At 35.9% G+C, this 20,505-nt stretch overlaps 1 protein-coding gene across 2 annotated transcripts in view; it reads left to right on the top strand.

The window, feature by feature from the left end:
- Positions 1-20,505, top strand: part of LOC149794121 (guanine nucleotide-binding protein G(q) subunit alpha) — a 107,970-nt gene that overhangs the window by 79,063 nt on the left and 8,402 nt on the right. For both annotated transcript variants that reach the window (XM_089968106.1, XM_089968105.1), the window contains exons 4-7: positions 213-341; positions 4,018-4,147; positions 7,460-7,613; positions 18,049-18,156. In XM_089968106.1, coding sequence (XP_089824232.1) covers positions 213-341; positions 4,018-4,147; positions 7,460-7,613; positions 18,049-18,156 — 521 coding nt within the window. The remainder of the gene's footprint in view (positions 1-212; positions 342-4,017; positions 4,148-7,459; positions 7,614-18,048; positions 18,157-20,505) is intronic.

Raw genomic sequence — 20,505 nt, forward strand, 5'->3', positions numbered from 1 at the left:
CTAAATTGTATGCATGTATGTAAGTGTATAACAAGTAAAATTTGTGGACGATGAGTAAAGTTTCAAGTCAAGTGGCTATATGAAAGCTTGAGATCTTTAATTCTGAAACCAGAATACTAATGACACGATCACAGTACTTTCATCCCTGCATTGTATGTATCAACATGTTTCATTCAGTTTCTTTACTGTCAAGATGTTCTGCTATTTTTCAGTTACCTTGATGATGTAGACAGAATAGCTGCCCCTGACTATCTGCCTACCTTACAGGACATTCTTCGAGTAAGAGCACCCACCACAGGCATCATAGAATACCCTTTTGACCTGGATAGTATAATTTTTAGGTAAGTACCAAAAGCAGTTTTCAGCCTTTGTAATCACTCAAGGGAAGTAATAATCATATTTTTGAAGCTCTGTTACAGCAGCATTCACGGATTCACGCCGCAAGCCAAAAATTCACAAATTCTCCAATTCTCAATTATTTTAAATGTTTAATAAAATAACTGATATCCCGTTAATTGCTAGTCGTGATATTTGCAGTTGCCGAAATGGTCCGGCACTGCTGGTCGCGATATTAGTAGAACCACAGCCGATTAGTACAGTTGGCCCGGTAGCAAGCATTTTAGCATATTTTAATCTATATGTATAAGAGCAGTTTTACAAATGCTTTTGAGAGAAACTGGGGCCTAACCAGAATCTTGCTCCGCGCATGCGTTACCAACACTGATTTGAGTTACCATTCAGCATTGCATGTAAGATCTTGAAAATGTCTTCACCACCAAGGAAAAAGAAATGTATTGCTCAAAAAGTGAAGTTTAATTTGGAATATACATGATATGGGATCAGTTCATAGCTTCATCCACAACTAGTCAAGTTGAGGCTACGACATCATAGCTAGGTCGCAGACACAATGTGAAGAAGCAAATCGGTTGTAAAAGACGCGTAGAAGTTGGGAAAATTAAGAATTCGCAGATTTCAGCTCCGGAGTATTTTAAGCCATCAGCAGAAGACCTGCAAGCTACCAACACTGAAGCATTATTTGTGAGTTTTCATGTTGAACACAATTTACCTTATCAGCTGGAGACCATGCTAAACATTTGTTCCAACCAGTTTCCTGACTCTAAAATCGCTTCCAAAATTTTTTTCTTGTGGAAGAACCAAAAGTGCTGCAGCTCATGGGCATTCCTCACAGCAACGGTGACAGCGAAAGAGTATTTTCTCTAGTGAGAAAAAATAAGACAGACTTGAGGACCTCCTAAAATGCAGAAAATTTTTCAGCAATTTTAGTCACCAAGATCAACCAGCAGGCAAGAAGTCTGAACTGTTTAGAAAACAAATTTACGATCAAGCAGTTGAGGAAGTTCAAGTCTGCCACAGTATCATGTCTTGATTAATAACCACAAGAACAAGTGAAGTTTATGAATACCATAATAAATAGAAATGCAGATATATTGCTGCATATGTGTAGTGTTTAGTTTTATATTGCGATCTTGATATAATGTAGTATTGACGGTCAGAGTGGATGGAGTTATTGTCATGGTATTTTTCACTGATTCATGTCCAAATTCACGACTTTTTATCCCTATTTTCACTAATTGTGAGCCTGGAAGGTTGGCAGCTATGCTTGGACATCCACAGTAACCATCTTGAAAATATTAACACCACATCAGAATGGATGGTCATGATGGTATTATTAATTAAATTCCATTGATGTCTGATGTCCTACAGTAAGATGGTGCCGGTTTAATATCAAGCAGCTATGGCAGCTACAGTGAAACCCAGCTGTAACATGCATTGCTGTAGTATAAATTTGGATGTAGCACAATTGTACTTCAGAAATTTGGGAATAATTTCACCAGTTTCTGAAAGTACTCGAAAGCTTTTGTGCCGGAATAAAGAAGAGTTGGATTTAATAATTTTTCCAGATGGTTTGTATTGTAGAAAAAGAAAAAATTTAGCTTATTTTTTAATAGACCCAGCTCCTTCTCAAGCTGATAATTATTAATCGAATTATTGAACCATGAATAATGAAGTTGTTAAGTCGTCATTGTGTTTTTACTCTATGCACCCAGTGAACAACTATTGCTCATTCCAAAGAAAATAGTAGCCAACAAATGTTTGCTCAGTCACATGGAATATTCATGTGGGAGTCTTAAAGGTTTCTCCCTCCAATGTATAAATTAATAAATTCACCCACCTAAGTGAGGGAAATAATTGTGCAACCAATTCTTGCTCATTCAACTGTCACAGCTGCTGAAACACGTGGATTGCACAAATTGTGAGATAGCTGTTTTAGGCATTTACACATCCCCCCTCCCAAACAATCCTTTATGACTTGGTCATAGACCAGAAGATTTATGGGATGGCCTTTTGTCATTTTGTCTATTTGTTCTTCCCCACATTTTGTCCAAAAAGAAATGAAATCTGCTTTGACATCAAAAATGTTTGCCACAGCAGGCAGCTTGTAAATTTTTTTGTATTGCTACTCTTCCTAATCAGACAATATGGGGTTTTCACTATCAGACTTGTTTGTTATGATGTCTAGTTGGTCCTGAATGAAAATGGTGTAAATCTAACATCCAGTATGACCCCAACATGGATTTTATTCATACTTGGGAGGGGCCCAGAGTGGTCTAAAGCGCTCACCGTTCCGCATCACTGCCATCTTACCTCTGTCTGCGTGGGTTCGAGTCCAAGGCTCGGCTAGCGTGGGTACATGGGAAAGCCGGCCAGTAGCTTCTTGTGGGTCGGTGGTTCTTCCCTGGGTTTTCCAGTGTTCTTCCTCCACTAGTTATACTGGCCGCCATGTATAGCCTATCTTGTGCTGAAAAATGGTGTTAAACCCCAGAACAACAACAGTCATACTTGGGTTGACTTGTTATGATGCTGGTACAATTTTATGCACAGGTTGCTCAATGTTTTGATGTTGAGGTCAGGGTCACATTTTATATCAATATTTTTCAGCAGTGCTTCAGTCGTGGGCTTGACAACCATGCTGTTGGTGTCTTGTTACTGATTAAATGAATAAACTCCTTATTGGAAGGGTGTGATTGGGAAAGATGCCCAGGTCAATCATTTAAGGAAAATTTTGAACCCTTTGAAACATTTTCAGGAGTAAATTGCATGTTTGTAATTTTATATTATTATACAATCCATCCGATGTAATTTTATATTATTTTCAGATCCATCCAATTGGCATAGGGGTCCATTATTGGCCCCAATTCTGGACCTTGGAAAAAGTCCATTTTCATCCATTGGGTAGACAAATTTAATGTAATGTTGTGTATATTTAGCTCACAGTGTCATAAGGTGAGTTTATGGTTTGTCCCTGTGTTCCTCTGTTTGTCATGTGTCCATCAACATTAGCTTCTTGAAAAACGCAGGATGATGTCAACCAAATTTTTAAAAGGATGACTTCTGAAAAACCATTTGACAAAATGTTCACAAAAGCATAAAAAAGTGACCATCAAAATATGTCTGCCATAACTATAAGTAGGAAAAATCTTCCAATGACATTTAAAAAGACCTAGCATCAGAATTTGAATTTGGCAAGATCCAGGCATGAAGGGCAATTAATTACGTTTGTATATATGATGCTGATCAGCTATCAAATATGGCCACTGTTACTGAGGATAAAAATATATTGATTCATCTCAAAATGTGCTAACAGAATTTTACCAGAGTTGATAGCATCCTACCATAGAAGACAGATGTTGCTAGTTAGTTGTCAGATACGGTCCCCTTTCCTAAAACTGAGATGAAATAACATTGAAATTATCTTGAAAAACCGCTTAATAGATTTGACCACCTTTGCTGGAAAACATCTAAGTTTAAAGGCCTTTCATTATTGGAAAATTTATCCTTGTGTGCCATCAAATAAAGATGAAGATACAAAAATAGAAAATCCTTGAATCTTGTCTGACACATTCTTGAAGAACTGCAATTCCATTTTGGCTGTTCAGCAGCAGTCAGGCAAGTGAGCACTCTCGGGTACAGTTGATCCTCTTGTTTTTATTTCAGAATGGTTGATGTAGGGGGCCAGAGGTCAGAAAGACGCAAATGGATCCACTGTTTTGAAAATGTTACGTCCATAATGTTTTTAGTCGCCTTAAGTGAATATGATCAGGTTCTTGTGGAATCAGATAATGAAGTAAGTACTTACCGTCTGTGTTCATTTGTAAAAGTCTGCAGTAAGAAATTAGTACAGGGTGTTATGTTGTTCAGCCATCCATCTGCTACCAGTCTGCTTTTGACTTCATTTATTCACCATCAAACAGTACATACTTTGTTGATGGCATGCAGTTAAGTAAAGAAAAACCCTACCAATTTCAGGGTCAGAAGATCAGATGTCAGGTTCACTGAGTTTTGAAAGAAAATGTTTTCCACAAGATAACTTATTTAGCAGTATACATGGTTCCCACGCTACCTGGAAGTTGGGAAAAAGTCTGGAGAAATGATCATATATTCCTGACCATGAAAAGTTTGTGAATTTTGCTAATATTGATGAAAGTTGGGAAAAACCTCGGAATTTTCCTCAACAGCTTCACACATGAAACAATTACATAACTGAGTCGTAACTGAACTGATTGTGGGTTAAATTTATGGAGTTCTAACCAGAATATTAGGAAGCTGCAGCATGGATCATTTTGGTGCTTACATAAATTAATTTGTTTAGACAATCGAGACACTCAGTGGATTAGATTCATCTGGTAGACTTTTTGTTCCACGGACAGTTCAGTATCTGTATATATTTTTTATATAGAAGGTATGAAAACCAGTCAGGCATAACAAGAGGCTTTAAATGCCAATTTATATAAATATAGCCAGATTTGTTTTGTGTGACTCATTTTATGGTTTTGTACATGATTATCTTTCCTGAGATATATGTTTTGGAGAGTCTTGAAAGAGAAACGTCATCAGCTTCGGAAAATGCGTGTTTTATAATCCAAGATATTCTTTAATTCCATTCAATAACGATCATACGCTAACCTTGAAAAATTAATTTCATCCTGGAAAAAACCTGGAAATTTCTATTTAGAAAAGTGTAGGAACCACGAGTATTGTGACCAAACTTTGCAGAAGAGTAAGGAAGAACCCTAAAGATTTTAGGCTTTAAAGTTTCTCTTACGGAATGAAGTAAATGACTTCCACACAATAAATAGAGATGCACATATGTAGTTACCAAAACTTATTTAATAGCTTGTGCTTGGTGTAAGGAAGCATCGTACTGATTTTGGAGTCAATGGGACAAAGTTCACCGACTGTTAAGGGAAAAATTGCTTTCTTCACAGGAATATCAGTTATCAACACACTGGACTATTTAACTTGATATGGCTGTTCATGTTAGACTTTTTGACATTACCGTTGTTTTCAGTTATTAAATATTAGATGTCAATAAGTTTTGGCATACTATAGTGTTAAACTTCTATATAGGTATGAGTGGCATACTGTATTTCTCAACTTCTTTCATATTACATATCAACAACTCTTTGGCATAATGAAATACTCCACTTGTTTCATACTGTGTGTCAGTAGTTTTTGGAATACAATTTTGGCATACAGTAATGATCAGTTTTTGTTTCATAGTGTTTGGTAAAGTTTCTTCGTATTCTATATTACTCAGATTGTTTCATACTGTCATCAACAGTTCTTGGCATATAGTAATGCTCTGCTTGTTCCATATTGTAAGGTGTAAAGATCTTGGCATTATATATTATTCAGCTTCTTCATGCTGTGTTGACAGTTCTTGGAATATTGCAATGTTTAATTTGTTCCATACTGTGAATTAATTTTTGATCAAGTACAAACTAGGGGCAAAATGATTCACTGGTGTATCAATGCAGTGATACTTCTACATATTACACTGCTGGTATCAGGCAGTGTAACATGTTACATTGAATTCTCATTGATGGTTATTGTTTGTTCCGGTCCAGGGTGGGGGCCCCCGAGTGGCCAAGTGGCCTAAAGCGCTCTCTGTTACGGATTATTGCCATCTCACCTCTAGCTGCGTGGGTTCGAGTCTCCGATTCGGCCAATGTGGGTATGTGGGAAAGCTTGCCAGTAGCTTCTCATGGGTCGGTGGTTCTTTCCGGGGTTTTCCTGGGTTCTTCCTCCACCATTAATACTGGCCGCCATGTATAGCCTATCGGGTGCTGAAAAATTGCGTTAAACCATACAACACCGGTCCAGGGTAAACAATAGCCACCAATCAGATCTCAGTGTAGATTATTTGCTGACAGACTGAGAGGAAGTATTAGGAAGGCAACTGAGAAACTTAGCACAAAAATGATCACAAATTGTTCAGTAAAGTTCTTGAACAGAGATGTTGCCAGGACATGACAAAAGAGTACAATTTGTAAAGATTCACACACTTAGAGAGCATTGATATGCGAGAAGTCTTGAAAAATTAGTTGAAGTTGCGCAAATGAAAATGTACATAACACATTATAAAATTTTTATTTAACTATTCACTGTTAACACATTCCATTCTTCAACTCAACATGGATGTTTAAATTTGAATGGCACATTGTAAGTTTACAAGTGTGTTTCAAATATGGGCTGACCACTCCAGTGGCCTAAGTGGTTAGAACATCTGCCATGGATGGGGGAGGCCACAGGTTCAAACCCCATCCAAGTCGTACCAAATACTTTTCAAAATGGTACTAGCAGCTGCCTCACTAGGCATTCAGCATTAAGAGGTTAGTGTTAGGACTGGTTGGCCTGGTGTCAGGATAATGTGACTGGTGAGACATGATTCTTCATGCCTGCGGCATGATGCCCCAGTGCTAGACAGCAATAAAAACTGCCACACTGCAGGCATTGTAGTGATATGACTGAAAAATTGTTAAAGCTATGCAAAAAATCCAAATGACACACATGCACATACACACACACACACACGTGAAATGCGGGCTACCTAGAACACCAGAATGGCTGATTCCCAGTTCAGTTTATATATGTATCGATAATATCATATTGTAGGCCACATATTGTGAATCATGTCAATATGTGGCACAAGCATATTGTTTCACCCTAGTACCATTTGTGCCTGGCCAGCACTGATGGAAATATTTAAAAAAATTAAATATTTTTTTATATACTGTAACATTAGAAAGAATCTGTTGCATATATGATTTTTGAAGTCATCTTCTATAATGAAAATCACCAGGTTTTGTTATGTCATCATCTAGGTATATTGTGTTATCAACTTTTTGCTTGGGACAGTACAGCTTTTTTATTTTTCTGTTTTCTTTTTTGCTGTAAACCACAAAGATCTTTCTTTAGAAGCAATAAGACACTTCTCCTTAATTCACATGTACAAGTAATGATTATAAACCCCCCCCCCCCCCCCCCAAGAACAAGGAAATTTTTAAGAAGGGACAAAGTTATTGTATATTTTTATCATACAAATAAGAACCACGTGAGATTATATGAATTATATTTTTGCATGCTTCTATTGCAGAACCGGATGGAGGAATCCAAAGCATTGTTTCGGACAATTATTACGTATCCATGGTTTCAAAATTCTTCAGTAATACTATTTCTCAACAAGAAGGATCTACTTGAAGAGAAAATTATGCACTCACATCTTGTAGATTATTTTCCAGAATTTGATGGTAAGTTGCTTTCCAATGGAAGGTAAAACCTGCCTATGGCAGACATTTGAGGGACTGCAAATTACCATGTATACTCACTTTTAAGTACGACCCAGCTGCGTACTGTATAGACCCATATCTGCCTAACACATTATGCAACACCAGATCAGGTTCTGTTTTGTTTGCAGGTGAACCCAACTTACAAGTAAGCATTCATGGTATGTCTTGGGGGATCTGTTTTTATTTTAGAGGTTGGAGCTGCTAAAGTTAAATCAAGTTGGCTGAAATATCGGGATCACTTGAAATGCAGAATGTTTGTACAGCTTGTTATAACACAGTATTCAGGGTACATTATTATTATTCTGTGTTATGCACAGAACCATGATGTACTGAGAATAGCACAATATACAGGACCATGATGTAGTGGACACTGTCATAATTTTTTAAAATATTAGTGTTCTGCAAATGAAAATGAAGATATAAGACCAAGTTTTCTTTCATCCCTGATTCTTATACATTGGAATGAGTTTGTTTATGGCATCCATAGCAGTACTTGTTTTATCCAGAATGGGGGAGAGTTGTAATTATATTCAACCATGTTCTCTCTGAGAACGGATCTCACATTGATGCATGCAATCGTTTTGAGATTTGAGCTGCTACCTACTCGTCAGTTTTCAAATGGTCATGGACCAGAAGAGCTTATGAGATGGCCTGTTTTCCCTTGTCTCTCTGTCCATTACCACAAACAAATCATTTCTCCTCCTCAACTAATTGGAGGATTGCTATGAAACTTGACAGACACATTCACATCATGGTCTAATTGGTCCTAATTGAAAATTGTGTTGCATGCATATATGCCAACCATTATGCTTTTGGCGTAATCATTACACTTTTTTCCCACTAAATTATGCCTTACGCGTAAACATATATGGATTATGCTTTTTCGGTATATCCACCTTCCAAAAAAATCATTTGTTTGTTTTCTCATTTTTATTGACATCCCATTAATCCCACACACCATATTTTAGAAAAGACTGCTTCTACGTAACTACAATATAAGAGTACGCTTGTCCGTGCACTTTCCTAACGGTATTATGTTCTATTTATAGCAACTATTCTAATACCCAGAAATATGCTGGTTCTACTTTCAAACTTAAGTCCTTTTATGCTATTTATGGCAACTGTATGGCCACGTGAGGAGAGAACAGACTGGTTTTCTCATTTTTAATCTTTGCTCGCAGATTTTCTTTTCTAATTTATATTTAGTATAGAACCAGTCTATAGGTATTTGGCGCAAAAAAGTATAATTTATTTTAGTCGATGCATGCATAAGAGCAAAAATATCTCCTTTCAAATAATTTCATTGATGGATTAGAAAAAGTCCAGAAATAAACGAAACATGAAATAAAAGAATCCTTCAAAGATGAGGACACGAAGGCAGCATCACATAACGTCTATTGCAGGCCGTGTGGAAATAATTTAACTATTTGGCGCTAAAAGTCTTCAGATGTATTCTAGTCGATGTTTGTGTTAGAGCACATATATTTTTTCAAAAAATTTCACAGGTGGATCAGAGAAAGACAACAAAAAAACGAATCCTTCAAAGATAAATACATGAATGGCATAATACAGCGTTCCATTCTCGGGCACAGGGGCTCGTATCGTTGTTTAAAATTAACCTGTCATACATGTACTATATAGTACATATATGACAGGTGACGTCAGTTTTAAGCAATGATACGAGTCCCTGTATTCTAGGGCAGCATCATGCTCATTGCAGTCTGTGCGGAAATGATTTTAATATTGGGCATGGTGGTAAATGTTATGTGGAGAAACACTTGAAAACAAAGAAACACATCGAATTAGCTCATCTTACGAACTCCAATACTAAGGTAACTTCTTATCTACAGCAGAACTAAAGTGCGGGCATAAATGTTATAAATGCAGAGGTGTTATTTACCGAGTTCTTAATAGAAAGATAATGAAGATCTTGCTATTGATGCAGAAGCAAGAGAATTCATAGAACCCAATTCTAATCTAGCTGTGAAGATGTTTTATGATAATGTTAGAGATTATTATGCTACAGCCTATGATTAAATGCTCCAGAAATTTCCCTGTGGAGATGATGTGCAAAACATTCATAGTCTCGGCTGGCCAAAGTGTTTTAAAATGCAACATGAAAATCTGTTGCTTTCGAAAGCTGTAAGTGCTACATATGAAAACTAGAAGCAGTAAAGGATGTCAAAAAGATGAGAGGGGCAAATAAATCATTGTTTATTGAATTATTAGCATGTTTTATGTGGATTCCTCTTTTTTTTGCTTAAATTTCTTTTTTTGTCCACTTAGATTACACTTTTTCCTCGTCAGGGGTTGGCATGTATGTATGCAGATATCCAATCTTGAAAATCTCTACTGAACTGTATCAACAAGGGGTTTTCAGCAGTAGACTTTGTGATGTTTTCTTGATTCTAAGTGAAAGTGGTCACTCTTGACATCAAATATGGCCATCATAGTGGCCGTCTTGAAAATTTTGTTATTGCTGTCTATTTTGACCAAAGTGTTGTATTTGAGATGGGGTTTTCACCAAACAACTTGTTATGTCTAATTGATATTAAATTATCATTGGACATACAGTATCGCCATTACAGTTGACCTGTTGAAAATCTTGTAACTGCTACCCTTCCTGAATGGATGGTCATATCAACATATGCTTTCATTAAAAGATTCCATGCTTTGATTACTTGGTCCTAAATGTAAACGGTGGCCTAAAGTGCTCGCATTATCAGATTGCTCCCACATCTCACCTTCTGGGTCGACCAACGTGGATTCATGTAAAACCTATCATCTGCTTTAAATAAAAAAGGGTCTTAAACACCCACAAACAAACCATATTATTTGGCAACAAGTCTTACTGAAACGACCCTGGAATTACAGACTTGTGGAATAATGGCATAAATTAGGAAAACATGATCAGTGTTTTAAAATCTGCAAACTGGCTTGTCTGTGTTTGATTTGAATCTGGGTTTCATAATAGGTTCACAGACCTTCCAGCCATTTTGATTTGACCTAAGTCTTGCAGAAATGACCTGTAAATTATGGGCTTTCAGAATATAAAGCAAAAATTATAGAAATATGATTGTTGCTGGATACTGGCTTGTCTTTGTTTGATTTGGAACCAGGTTTCATCTTAGATTCTGTGGAGTTGGTTAGGGAACTAGATTAACTTTAAAGCTTACAGTTCAAAATCCCATGCATGGCATTTGGGTACTTATACTTAATCCCCTTCCACTTTCGCTCTGTGGTGGAGGGATAAATACCGACAAATCTCCATCGTGGAGGGCTGGTCAACATTACTAGTTGACATTTGAACAGTCAATGAATGAAGACCTCCCATGGTAAGATTGAGACATACAGAGCGCTTCACAACCAGATACCATTTAAAGAACTAGTAATCTTTATTTTGATTACATATTTGGAAGAAGAAAAAAATTCTAAAGATTTGCATATCACTCCGAATAATATTTAGGAAAGGTTGATTGATTTCTTTTGCAATAATTTTATGCCTTTATTGAAAAAAATGTAAACAAACTTGTGCACACATTGTTGAGAAGCTCTTGAACAGTGTAAATTAATCCTTTTGTTCTGAAGAAAAGTAATCCTCTGACAGTTACATTCCAAAAAAACATCTGTTATAAAAAACATCCAAATCCACGGAAAAGGCAGGATTAACACAGAAACCACATGCTTAGCCCTTGAGCAGTAATGGGAGAATCAGAGACTGACCCTTTTATTAAAAGTGTATCAACTCCGACCAAGATATTTCTTTTTTCCTTTTCATGATGAGATACATTTGTTTCAAGAAAATAAGGAATAGAATAATGACTTTTTTATACTGCAAATTAGAATCTGGCAGTTGTTTGAAGCATTTAACCCCTTACTTCAGCAGATATTTACAAAAATCATGGCAAGCCTAGGAACTGTATTTGTTTTATTGTTTGAAGTGGCCTAACCTGGCATATAGTGACTGCCCCAATTATGGTCTGGCCATTAACAATGTAAGTTTAATAATTTGTAAGTAATCTGAACGATCCTTATTGCTAGAGTGAATAATAATGTAGAAAATTCTCAAATCTTGGGTGTTCAGAGATTTTGTTTTACAACAAAATTTTCATGAACAATGCAGGATCAAGATGGTTCTTAAAGCATTACCTACAAATGGCATTCAATGAACAAGAACCCTTTGAAGATGAAATAAGCCTCTTAAAACATTAGAACATTCTATATACAATATTCTAATTCTTGGTGGGGAGAAAAGGGGAGAACAGTTATGTTCATAGGACATCATTTCAGGTGGATTTGTGGTAGGAATGATGATTGTCATTGCCACTTGAAATTGAAATTGAAGAAACAAGACTGAAAAAATAAACCCAAAGAATGTTTGATGGAGATCTAGCATGAAGCCTTTGAGCTGTACTAGTCTTTTAAATGCATGTTTACACACAGACAATATAAAGAGATAAAATTTTGTGACACATTGCTAAAAGTTGGTCTAATTTAAACAATTTTTTTATTGAGGTCTTTCTAAGGTTGGCAGGTCTGCTGCTTCTCCTAAACTTAGATATATTGACATGGGGTTTTCACGAGAAGACTTTTTATGAATTGGTTTTAAATGAAAATGATGCTGATCCGACACCCAGTTTAGGTATTCACTTAAAGACTAATTAAGATATATAGTTGGCTCTGACCTCAAAATATGGCTGCCACAATGAACATACTGAGAATCTTGTCATATTTTTGAATGTATGGTCATATTGGTCATGGGTTTTTTTTGCCAAAAGCCTGCTAATGGTATCAGATTTATCCTATGTGAAGATGGAGCCAGTCTTTTATCCGCTTTGACTGCCACAGTATCAGATTTGAAAATCTTGTTGCCCAGGAAAACTGGAGATGGTTTCAACATGGCAGTTAAAAAGAAAATTCTTTCTGGATAGTAGGAATCATACATGTGATTCTACTGGCAATAATCCAAAATACCATTTTAAAGGCCATCAACCACACTAATGAAATCTACCACTTTTAAAAATGTTTAAAAACATTATACCCCAAGTCCCCAACACAATATTAATGCATATTCTATCAACACGTTTTGAGAAACCAGCCAAAACCATTCTACTGGGACCGAAAATGTTCACCAGTACATCAACCGGTACATTGATGACCAAATAGAAAACAACAGTTTACATGTGTAGAGACGCTGTTGATTAATTACGTTATTTTTGTAATTTGGAGAGTTTGAGACCAATTGTGGGACTTTTTAGGAGGTATTACAAGTAATAAAGGAGTTTAAGGTGGTCACAGTGTCTTCTGAGCCTTTGGTGAAAATCGGCAGACATTGGATGGAGGAAGTTTTTTCGGCAGACACTTTTTGTAGTAAGTATTTTTATTTTTTGTTGTGTTTAATTTTATTGTTCAAGATATTCTAGAAAGAATATTTTAAATGCAGCTTTTACATAATTTGTTGAATTCATTGCAAAATGCAGAAACATATATCCCGTCTCCCAGTGCTGAGAACCACTGGCTAAGAAACATTACAAGTTCAGGAATGTTTGAATATCAGAATTTCAGTATTTGCAAGCAAGTAGTAAAGGTCCCAAGTTTGCATTGTGTGTTTCAAAGGCATGCATCTTTTTATTTCATAATTTTTGGTGTTTTCATGCACATAAATTAAAATTGAGATTATTCATAAAAGCATAAATACACAATATATAATTCCATTTATTTCATGTCTAAATCTTAATTTTTTTTACAATGGTGAAACCTGCCTGCAGATTTTTGGAAGTGAGCCATGAAGGAAAGAAACGCTTATGGATGAGACTCTGCAGAACATTTGAAGTCCAGGTCAGGATTTTCCTCTGAGGGGTGAACATACTGTGGAGTATTGGAAAGCAGCTGACGCCTTACAAACCTAGCAACAGGAACACTGAAGTTAAAACTTCTTTGCAGGCTGAGCACAGATGTCATTACAATATTCTAAAACTGATACAGGGAGACATTCTTCATTCTTTGCAGAATAGAAAGTGATTCGGGGGAAATCTGGAGAAAAGTCTTTTTAGAGCCTGCTTAATAATCACAGTTAATGTCATCAGTGGTCACCAGACAGTAATCTTGTGAAATAAACTTGTTTTCTTTGCAATCCCTTTGAAGAATGTAAAATTAATGTTTAATAGTCAGTCTCTTGATTAAAATTTGGAAATCTACTGGCTTGAAAGGACTCTTGCTTAAAGCCACTTGTCCCAGGCTGATACGTGAAAACATTTAATTGAGCACTTCCCTGTGCTGGCTGTTTTTATTATGATTATCAATACCGGATTATACATGGTCATTGCTTTGTATTATCAGGGAAGTGTGACATTTAAAATGCCTGTCTTGATGAGTTACCAGTACATGTATGTTGCATGAAGCACAATTACCAATAAAACACTAGGCATATACACTAATTACTTCCAAGTATTAAAATATACACTTCATTGATTTTTTCCAAAAACACAGAATTGGCAGATGTGTCATTTGGGTCTGCTGATACACACAAATATTTTGTCAGGCAAATCATGATGAAAATTGCTGCATGCTCAGAGTCGTGAATAATTAGGTCCAATTTGTCAACAAATATTTGCACCAGTTGTAATTATCCATCAAGCATAAATTTGCTTGATTGATGTTTTTAAATATGATCGAGTGGATCAAGTTTATGAGGGAGGCTCAAACCTTCAATTTAGTTAGCATCTTTGAAATGTTGACACTGCTTGTTAATTGCATTGAGCAAGGGGCAGCTGGTCATGTATTTGGTTCACAGGTGGAATAATGACATCTGAACCATACAGGTGGTAGTATTGTTTTAACCATTGAATTGACATCTGTTTGTCGTCAGCCTAGTTTTGTTCTTTTGTATTCCTTTGGGGTGGTATTTGTCAGGTTAATTCATGAGATTAAATGCCTTTGAATTTATGTGTGCACAAATTTTTTCTTCTTCAAAATACAGATCCTGAAAATTGGGACACGGAAAAATAACAGTATCTGAAATGTGTTAAATGATCATCTGTTCATGATATCGGGTTCAACATGCAAGGTCATGACTAAGATTTTGTTGGTCTTACTCTAGTCTTGTTCATAATGGAGATTCTTAATAATATTAGAGGCAGTTTCAATAAAAGAAACAGACTTGCCATGGATTGCTTCAGTCTTTTCAGGCAGTAGAACTTCAGTCAAAGTGTTGCTTTTTTTAGACCATTTATCTGAACAAAATAAACTACCTGGTGATATTTACACCACTTGTGCCCTGATAACTTGCAAACCTGCTTATAATGTAGAGTCAGGCATGGATCCCATTTTTTTAAAACCAGAAAATACCCAAAAAACAAAATTGATCCATATTTTTTAAACTTGAAAAAAAAATCACAATCAAAATTGGTAACTGAACATTCTTTTATCATTTGTTTTATGGTTGAAAATGGTAGATATGACCTGGAGTCGACCCCGCCATAACACATCCCGCGATAAAGTGAATTTTGATATAATTTCATATATTCATTCGCACATGAAAAAATATATTTTGTTTCAAGTACATGAAATAGTGTATAAAAAATTTATTGTCATTTTGGGGAAGAGTTAGCATATGAATTCGAATATAATACGATCGTGGCATGGTTCCTGAAATTTTAAATACCTGTACGTGTATATTTCTTGTACTGGGGAAAACATTTTTTTTAGTACAAGAAATAGTGTGAAAAAAGTCTAATATCATTTTGTGGAAGAATTTGCTTATGAATTTTAATATACTACGATCATGGCATAGCTTCTGAAATTTAACAATTTCATGAGGTTTTTGAAGTGTTACGCCAAAATAAACATTATCGGAAATGTTACTTATTACTGATCCATGAGTAAAGCCAGCATGTCATCTTTGTGATTGTCTTCAATTAATTCTGTATACAACCATAGCCGACATGTGTTTCTTCTTTAACTGCATACACAACTTAGCAGCAGACAATGCGGTGGTTGATAAAAGATTCTCACAATTTAATAAACATGAAAAAATGAAAGTACCACGATGTTTTCTGGTCTTGGAGATGTTATTAGATGCAATCAGTTGACCAGTAAATAATGTCCGCTTTATTAGCTGGAAATTGTTAGGGTATGAAATTGTACATGCATTCAGCTTAATTTTTTATTTGAAAAGTGACCATTGCAGGGCTACTGCACTTTGTTCTCTGGTTTTACATGTGTATGGTGTTTTTTTATGAATTCGTTATTAAGTTCCTATTTTTTATAAAAATATTTTACCATTATGGAAAAGCAGGTTCACAAATGCAGGTCATTTTCTGCACTTTGTGCAATGATTAGTACAGTAGTTTTTACACGTTTCTTTCAATATTCACAAAATCTGAAGTAAAAGTTATATGCACGCTGCAAGCGTGTGTTAATTGTTAATTATTCTTGCTGTAGTCGTTCAACTGAACAGGCGTACAAGCCTTAATTATTGGAAATTTGCAGTGGATAAATGTATAAACCCATATGAGAAAATGTTAGCAGTATGAAATTTGTACAGACACCATTCATAGATCCTGGAACCTATTGAACTGTACACATGCTTAGTCTTTCTTAACCTCATTTTGCTGTTAATTGTTCCCATTGAATTCAGACACATAATGATCTGTGACAAAATTATTGAATAGTTTAAATATGTATGCAGTTTTTGTAATGGAATTAAATGTATTATGGATTGATGCAAGCCATGACGGTATGATATCAGAGGGCAAGTAAACGGTGTCAGTACTCTGTTCATGCTGTATATTAGACTTTGAATTCAGATACAATGATCTTGGACAAATTATTGAATATTGTAAATCTGTGTGCAATTTTTCAATGGAATTACATGCATTATGGATGAACTGCATGCCACGACAGCACGATAGTAAATGGTGTTGATATCCTATTCAGACTATACATTAGACATGAATACATGTATATGTGCCAATGACTTGTTCTTTGAAAAAAGTAAAATACTGTAAAACCCTGCATTAACACGACCGCGATATCAGTGCGATGCAATTTTTTTTACCCCAATTATAGCACAGTGGCGGGGTTCCAATGTATTCAAGGAAATTTCGATCTACGAAAATGTCACTTACATCTAGTGTAGGCAGTACATTAATATTTAAATGCCAATTAAATGATTTTTATTAAGTGAAATTTGTGTTTTAATTCTATCTTTTAGTTTCACTTATGTGTAATGATCATAAATGCAGTGTGTATTTAAATGTAAAATGTATCAATCTACCATAACAGTTATGTCCACAAGCATTTCTCTGAGAACCTAATTAAGTGCCAACTGTGTTTTGATAACTGACTTGTAGAAGTATTTGTTGTGTTGTTGCAATTAATTAACAGCTGTCCTCCTTTGCATGGCCTTGTCACGTTAATTATATCTTTTTAATGAAATAAAGGAGGTGGAATAAATTTTAAAAAAGTATAAAGGTATGCAAATCGTACATACTTAAAATCTAGTGGCCCTAGTCATATTTCGGGTAATTCATTTGATAATCGAACACTGTTATGAATTTTATTGTTTATATAACATAAACTACCTTAAATTAAACAACTCTTTCATTAACTGTGATCAAAGATAGCAAGACTACCATGCAAAACAAGTATTTAATAAAATAAAGAGCTTGGTTTCACAGCATGAACCATTGTGGGCAAGCAATTTTCTGAGAATTTCTGAACTGGCACTTAGAGATATCCTTAAGGATGATAAGAAGTTTTACTATTACTTTCAATGAAATCATGACATCAGTAGTGTACTAATTGAACAATAATTTGTTTTTACTTTCAACGTAGGCGATTTTAATTTTAGAGAAAAAGGAATCTTGTTTGGTGGTATATCAACAGATAGTCTAGTTTTCGGCTACTTTGACTCTCAACCTGCTAGTATACTATTTAATACCACTCCGAGAACCAGACAAATCAACAAAACAAAAAGCAGTGACGTAATACACATTTTTCTTGTACATGTGATGGTTGTTCAAACCAGTTGGAATGATTTTTTACATGTTGGAAAGTTTGAAAATGAATGTTTCTTATACAAAATAATGAACAACTTGGTTAGAAAAAGTGCATTATTAACAAGTATTATCGACGTGATTGTTAAAGGAGTATTTAATCATTAAAAAGCATAGCCCCTCCCCCCCCTTGTTTTCTCTATGTATAATTGGATTCTTTTTATTACTGGGGGTCCCTCGATAACTTTTGCCCTCACTTATAGTGCAATCTTTGTTTGTGGACCCCATTGTGTGTAAGTTAATGAGGGAGAGATGTATTATGATACTCTTCTGTAAGCAGGAATAAATCACAAATACAGTTAGGCCAATACTGACATATTTTTGTCTTTCCATTTCAGGTCCAAAAAAAGATGCCCAGGCAGCGAGGGAATTCATTTTACGAATGTTTGTGGACCTGAACCCTGACCCTGACAAGATTATTTATTCACATTTTACATGTGCAACAGGTTTGTACCATTTTTTGCAGCTGTGCCTTCTTGATTTGGTTTGATTGCCCATCCATAAGCCAGTCCTGAGAATCATTAGCAAAGTTATGCAAGTTATAATTCAGACAGATTAAATTCAGGAGGCATGTCTTTATCTGATTAGGTCATTCCATTATTAAAATAACTACGTTTTTAGCTCTAGTGGTCAAAGACCAGAAAAGCATATAAGTTGGTCTGTCGTTAGGACACGTTTGTTATTGCTGCTCCTCCTAAACTACTTGGAGGATTGCCTTCAAACTTTACGTTCACATTTCATCCCATGGTCTAGCTGGTTCTATATGAAAACGGTGCTGCTTGGACATCCAGTATGACTGCCACTGTGGCCATCTTGAGAATCTTGTTGATACTCATCCTGAATGGATGACCATATCAAGATGGGTTTTCTTTAAAAGACTTTTATAATCTCCAGTTGATCTTGAATGCAGCAGCCATTTAAAAAAATCAATCGCAATCCTTCTAAATGAAAATTGTGTTGCTCGGACAATCTTGAAAAACACTTTATTGCCATTTCTCATGAATGGATGGTCATGTCAACATGGGTGTTTAATTGAAAACCTTGTGACGTCTAGTTTGTCCTAAATGAAAATGGTGCCAATCTGGCATCCAATATGCAACATGTAGATCTGTTTATTGCTACATAAGCTACATGGATGGTCTTTTCAATATGAGCTTTTTGCTGCAAGATTTCTTATGATGTCTACTTGGTTCTGAATGCAAATGGTATTAGTCTGATTTCTGACATGGGCACCAACCACATCAGTCATCTTGAAAATACTGTTATTGCTCTGAGTGTGTGCAGGTGCGTGCGAGTGGTTTAGATTTTTAAAACTTAGCTTTAACAATTATAGCAGTACAGTGTCTGAGGTGTGGCAGTTTTATAGCACAGGGGGCGGAGCATCATGCTTCAGAAATGTAGCATGATGTCGCACCCAGTCACATTATCCTTATCCTGACACCAGGCTGACCAGTCCTAACACTAACATTTTAATGCTGAATGCCAAGCGTGGCAGCTACTGGTAACATTTTTATAAGTCTCTGGTATGACTCTGCTGGTGTTCAAACTGCATCTGAGGCAGATGCTCTAACTGCTTACACAACTAGTGGGAGGTCATGGGTTCAAACCCTGGTCAAGTCATACCAAAGACTTATAAAATTGTACTTGCAGCTGCCTCGCTTGGCGCTCAGCATTAAGAGGTTAGTGTTAGGACTGGTCGGCCAGGTGTCAGGATAATGTGACTGGGTGGGACATAATGCTCTATGTCTGTGGCATGATACTCCAGTGCTAGACATCACTATAAACTGGCACACTGCAAACATAGTAGCAATATGACTGAAAATCTGTGAAAGATATGTTGAAAATCCATATCACGCACACACATCTCCAAATGGATAGTTTTATCAACATTAGGTTTTCACCAATAGACAAATGATACTTCAGTTAGTCCTAAATAAAAATGGTGCTATTCATGCATGAAATATGCCTGTTGGGATGAAAATCTTAACAAATTCTGTTTTCACTTATACTCCTAAATGGTTGATCATCATGACATAAATTTCACCAAAAGACATCTAGTACAATGTCTGCTTTGTCCTAAATGAAAATTGTGCCAAGCTGTACCACAGCAGCTAATTTAAAAATAGGTTATTGCTTAAGAATATCAGAGTTGGTTTTGACACTAGAGTGTTAAAAGGAAAATGTGGTTTGAACTCTTGGAAATTCTTTTTACCTAGTAGAGTATCAGTCCCCTCAAGGGGCTCTTGTTCGACTATCTGGACATAGACTTTTAAGTTTGCTGTCAGGTATATATTTTGTGTAATCACAAATCAAGATGTGAAAAGCTAAAGGAATTAGGGAGTTTGAAGTTAACATAGCCTTAGAATATTCCTGGAAGAAGTTAATGTTTGCTGTCCACTGCCTCTTTTTGTAAGGTATATTATGCTACAACCCTATCTGTCTGGCCACATGTCAGTTGGTCTTAAGCTTTCCTTTTCTGAAGAATGCCTTCAGTTTTGCAGCACCTTCCATCACCAAACTTTACATGCAAATTCTCCTTGATGAAAGAAGGAAGCCTATCAGTTTTGTTGCCAAAAGTTAAAGTTCAAAGTCAGTTTGATTGAGAAAAGAAATTCCTGCACAATAACGGCACAGATAAGAGCAAAGAGTACAGTGTAGATGGCTTACGCTTGAGGTAGGGACTGTTGATTTAGGGCTCAGTAGACGATGGCTACTGCTTTAAAAAAATGACCCTACTTTTGTATAGTAATATTAGTTGTAAGTGAGACACCTAGATCTAACTTTGTGGATGCCTT

The sequence above is a fragment of the Sinohyriopsis cumingii genome, chromosome 8 (genome assembly GCF_028554795.1).
Source record: "Sinohyriopsis cumingii isolate HCF-2022 chromosome 8, ASM2855479v2, whole genome shotgun sequence".
NCBI classification, from domain to species: Eukaryota; Metazoa; Mollusca; class Bivalvia; order Unionida; family Unionidae; genus Sinohyriopsis; species Sinohyriopsis cumingii.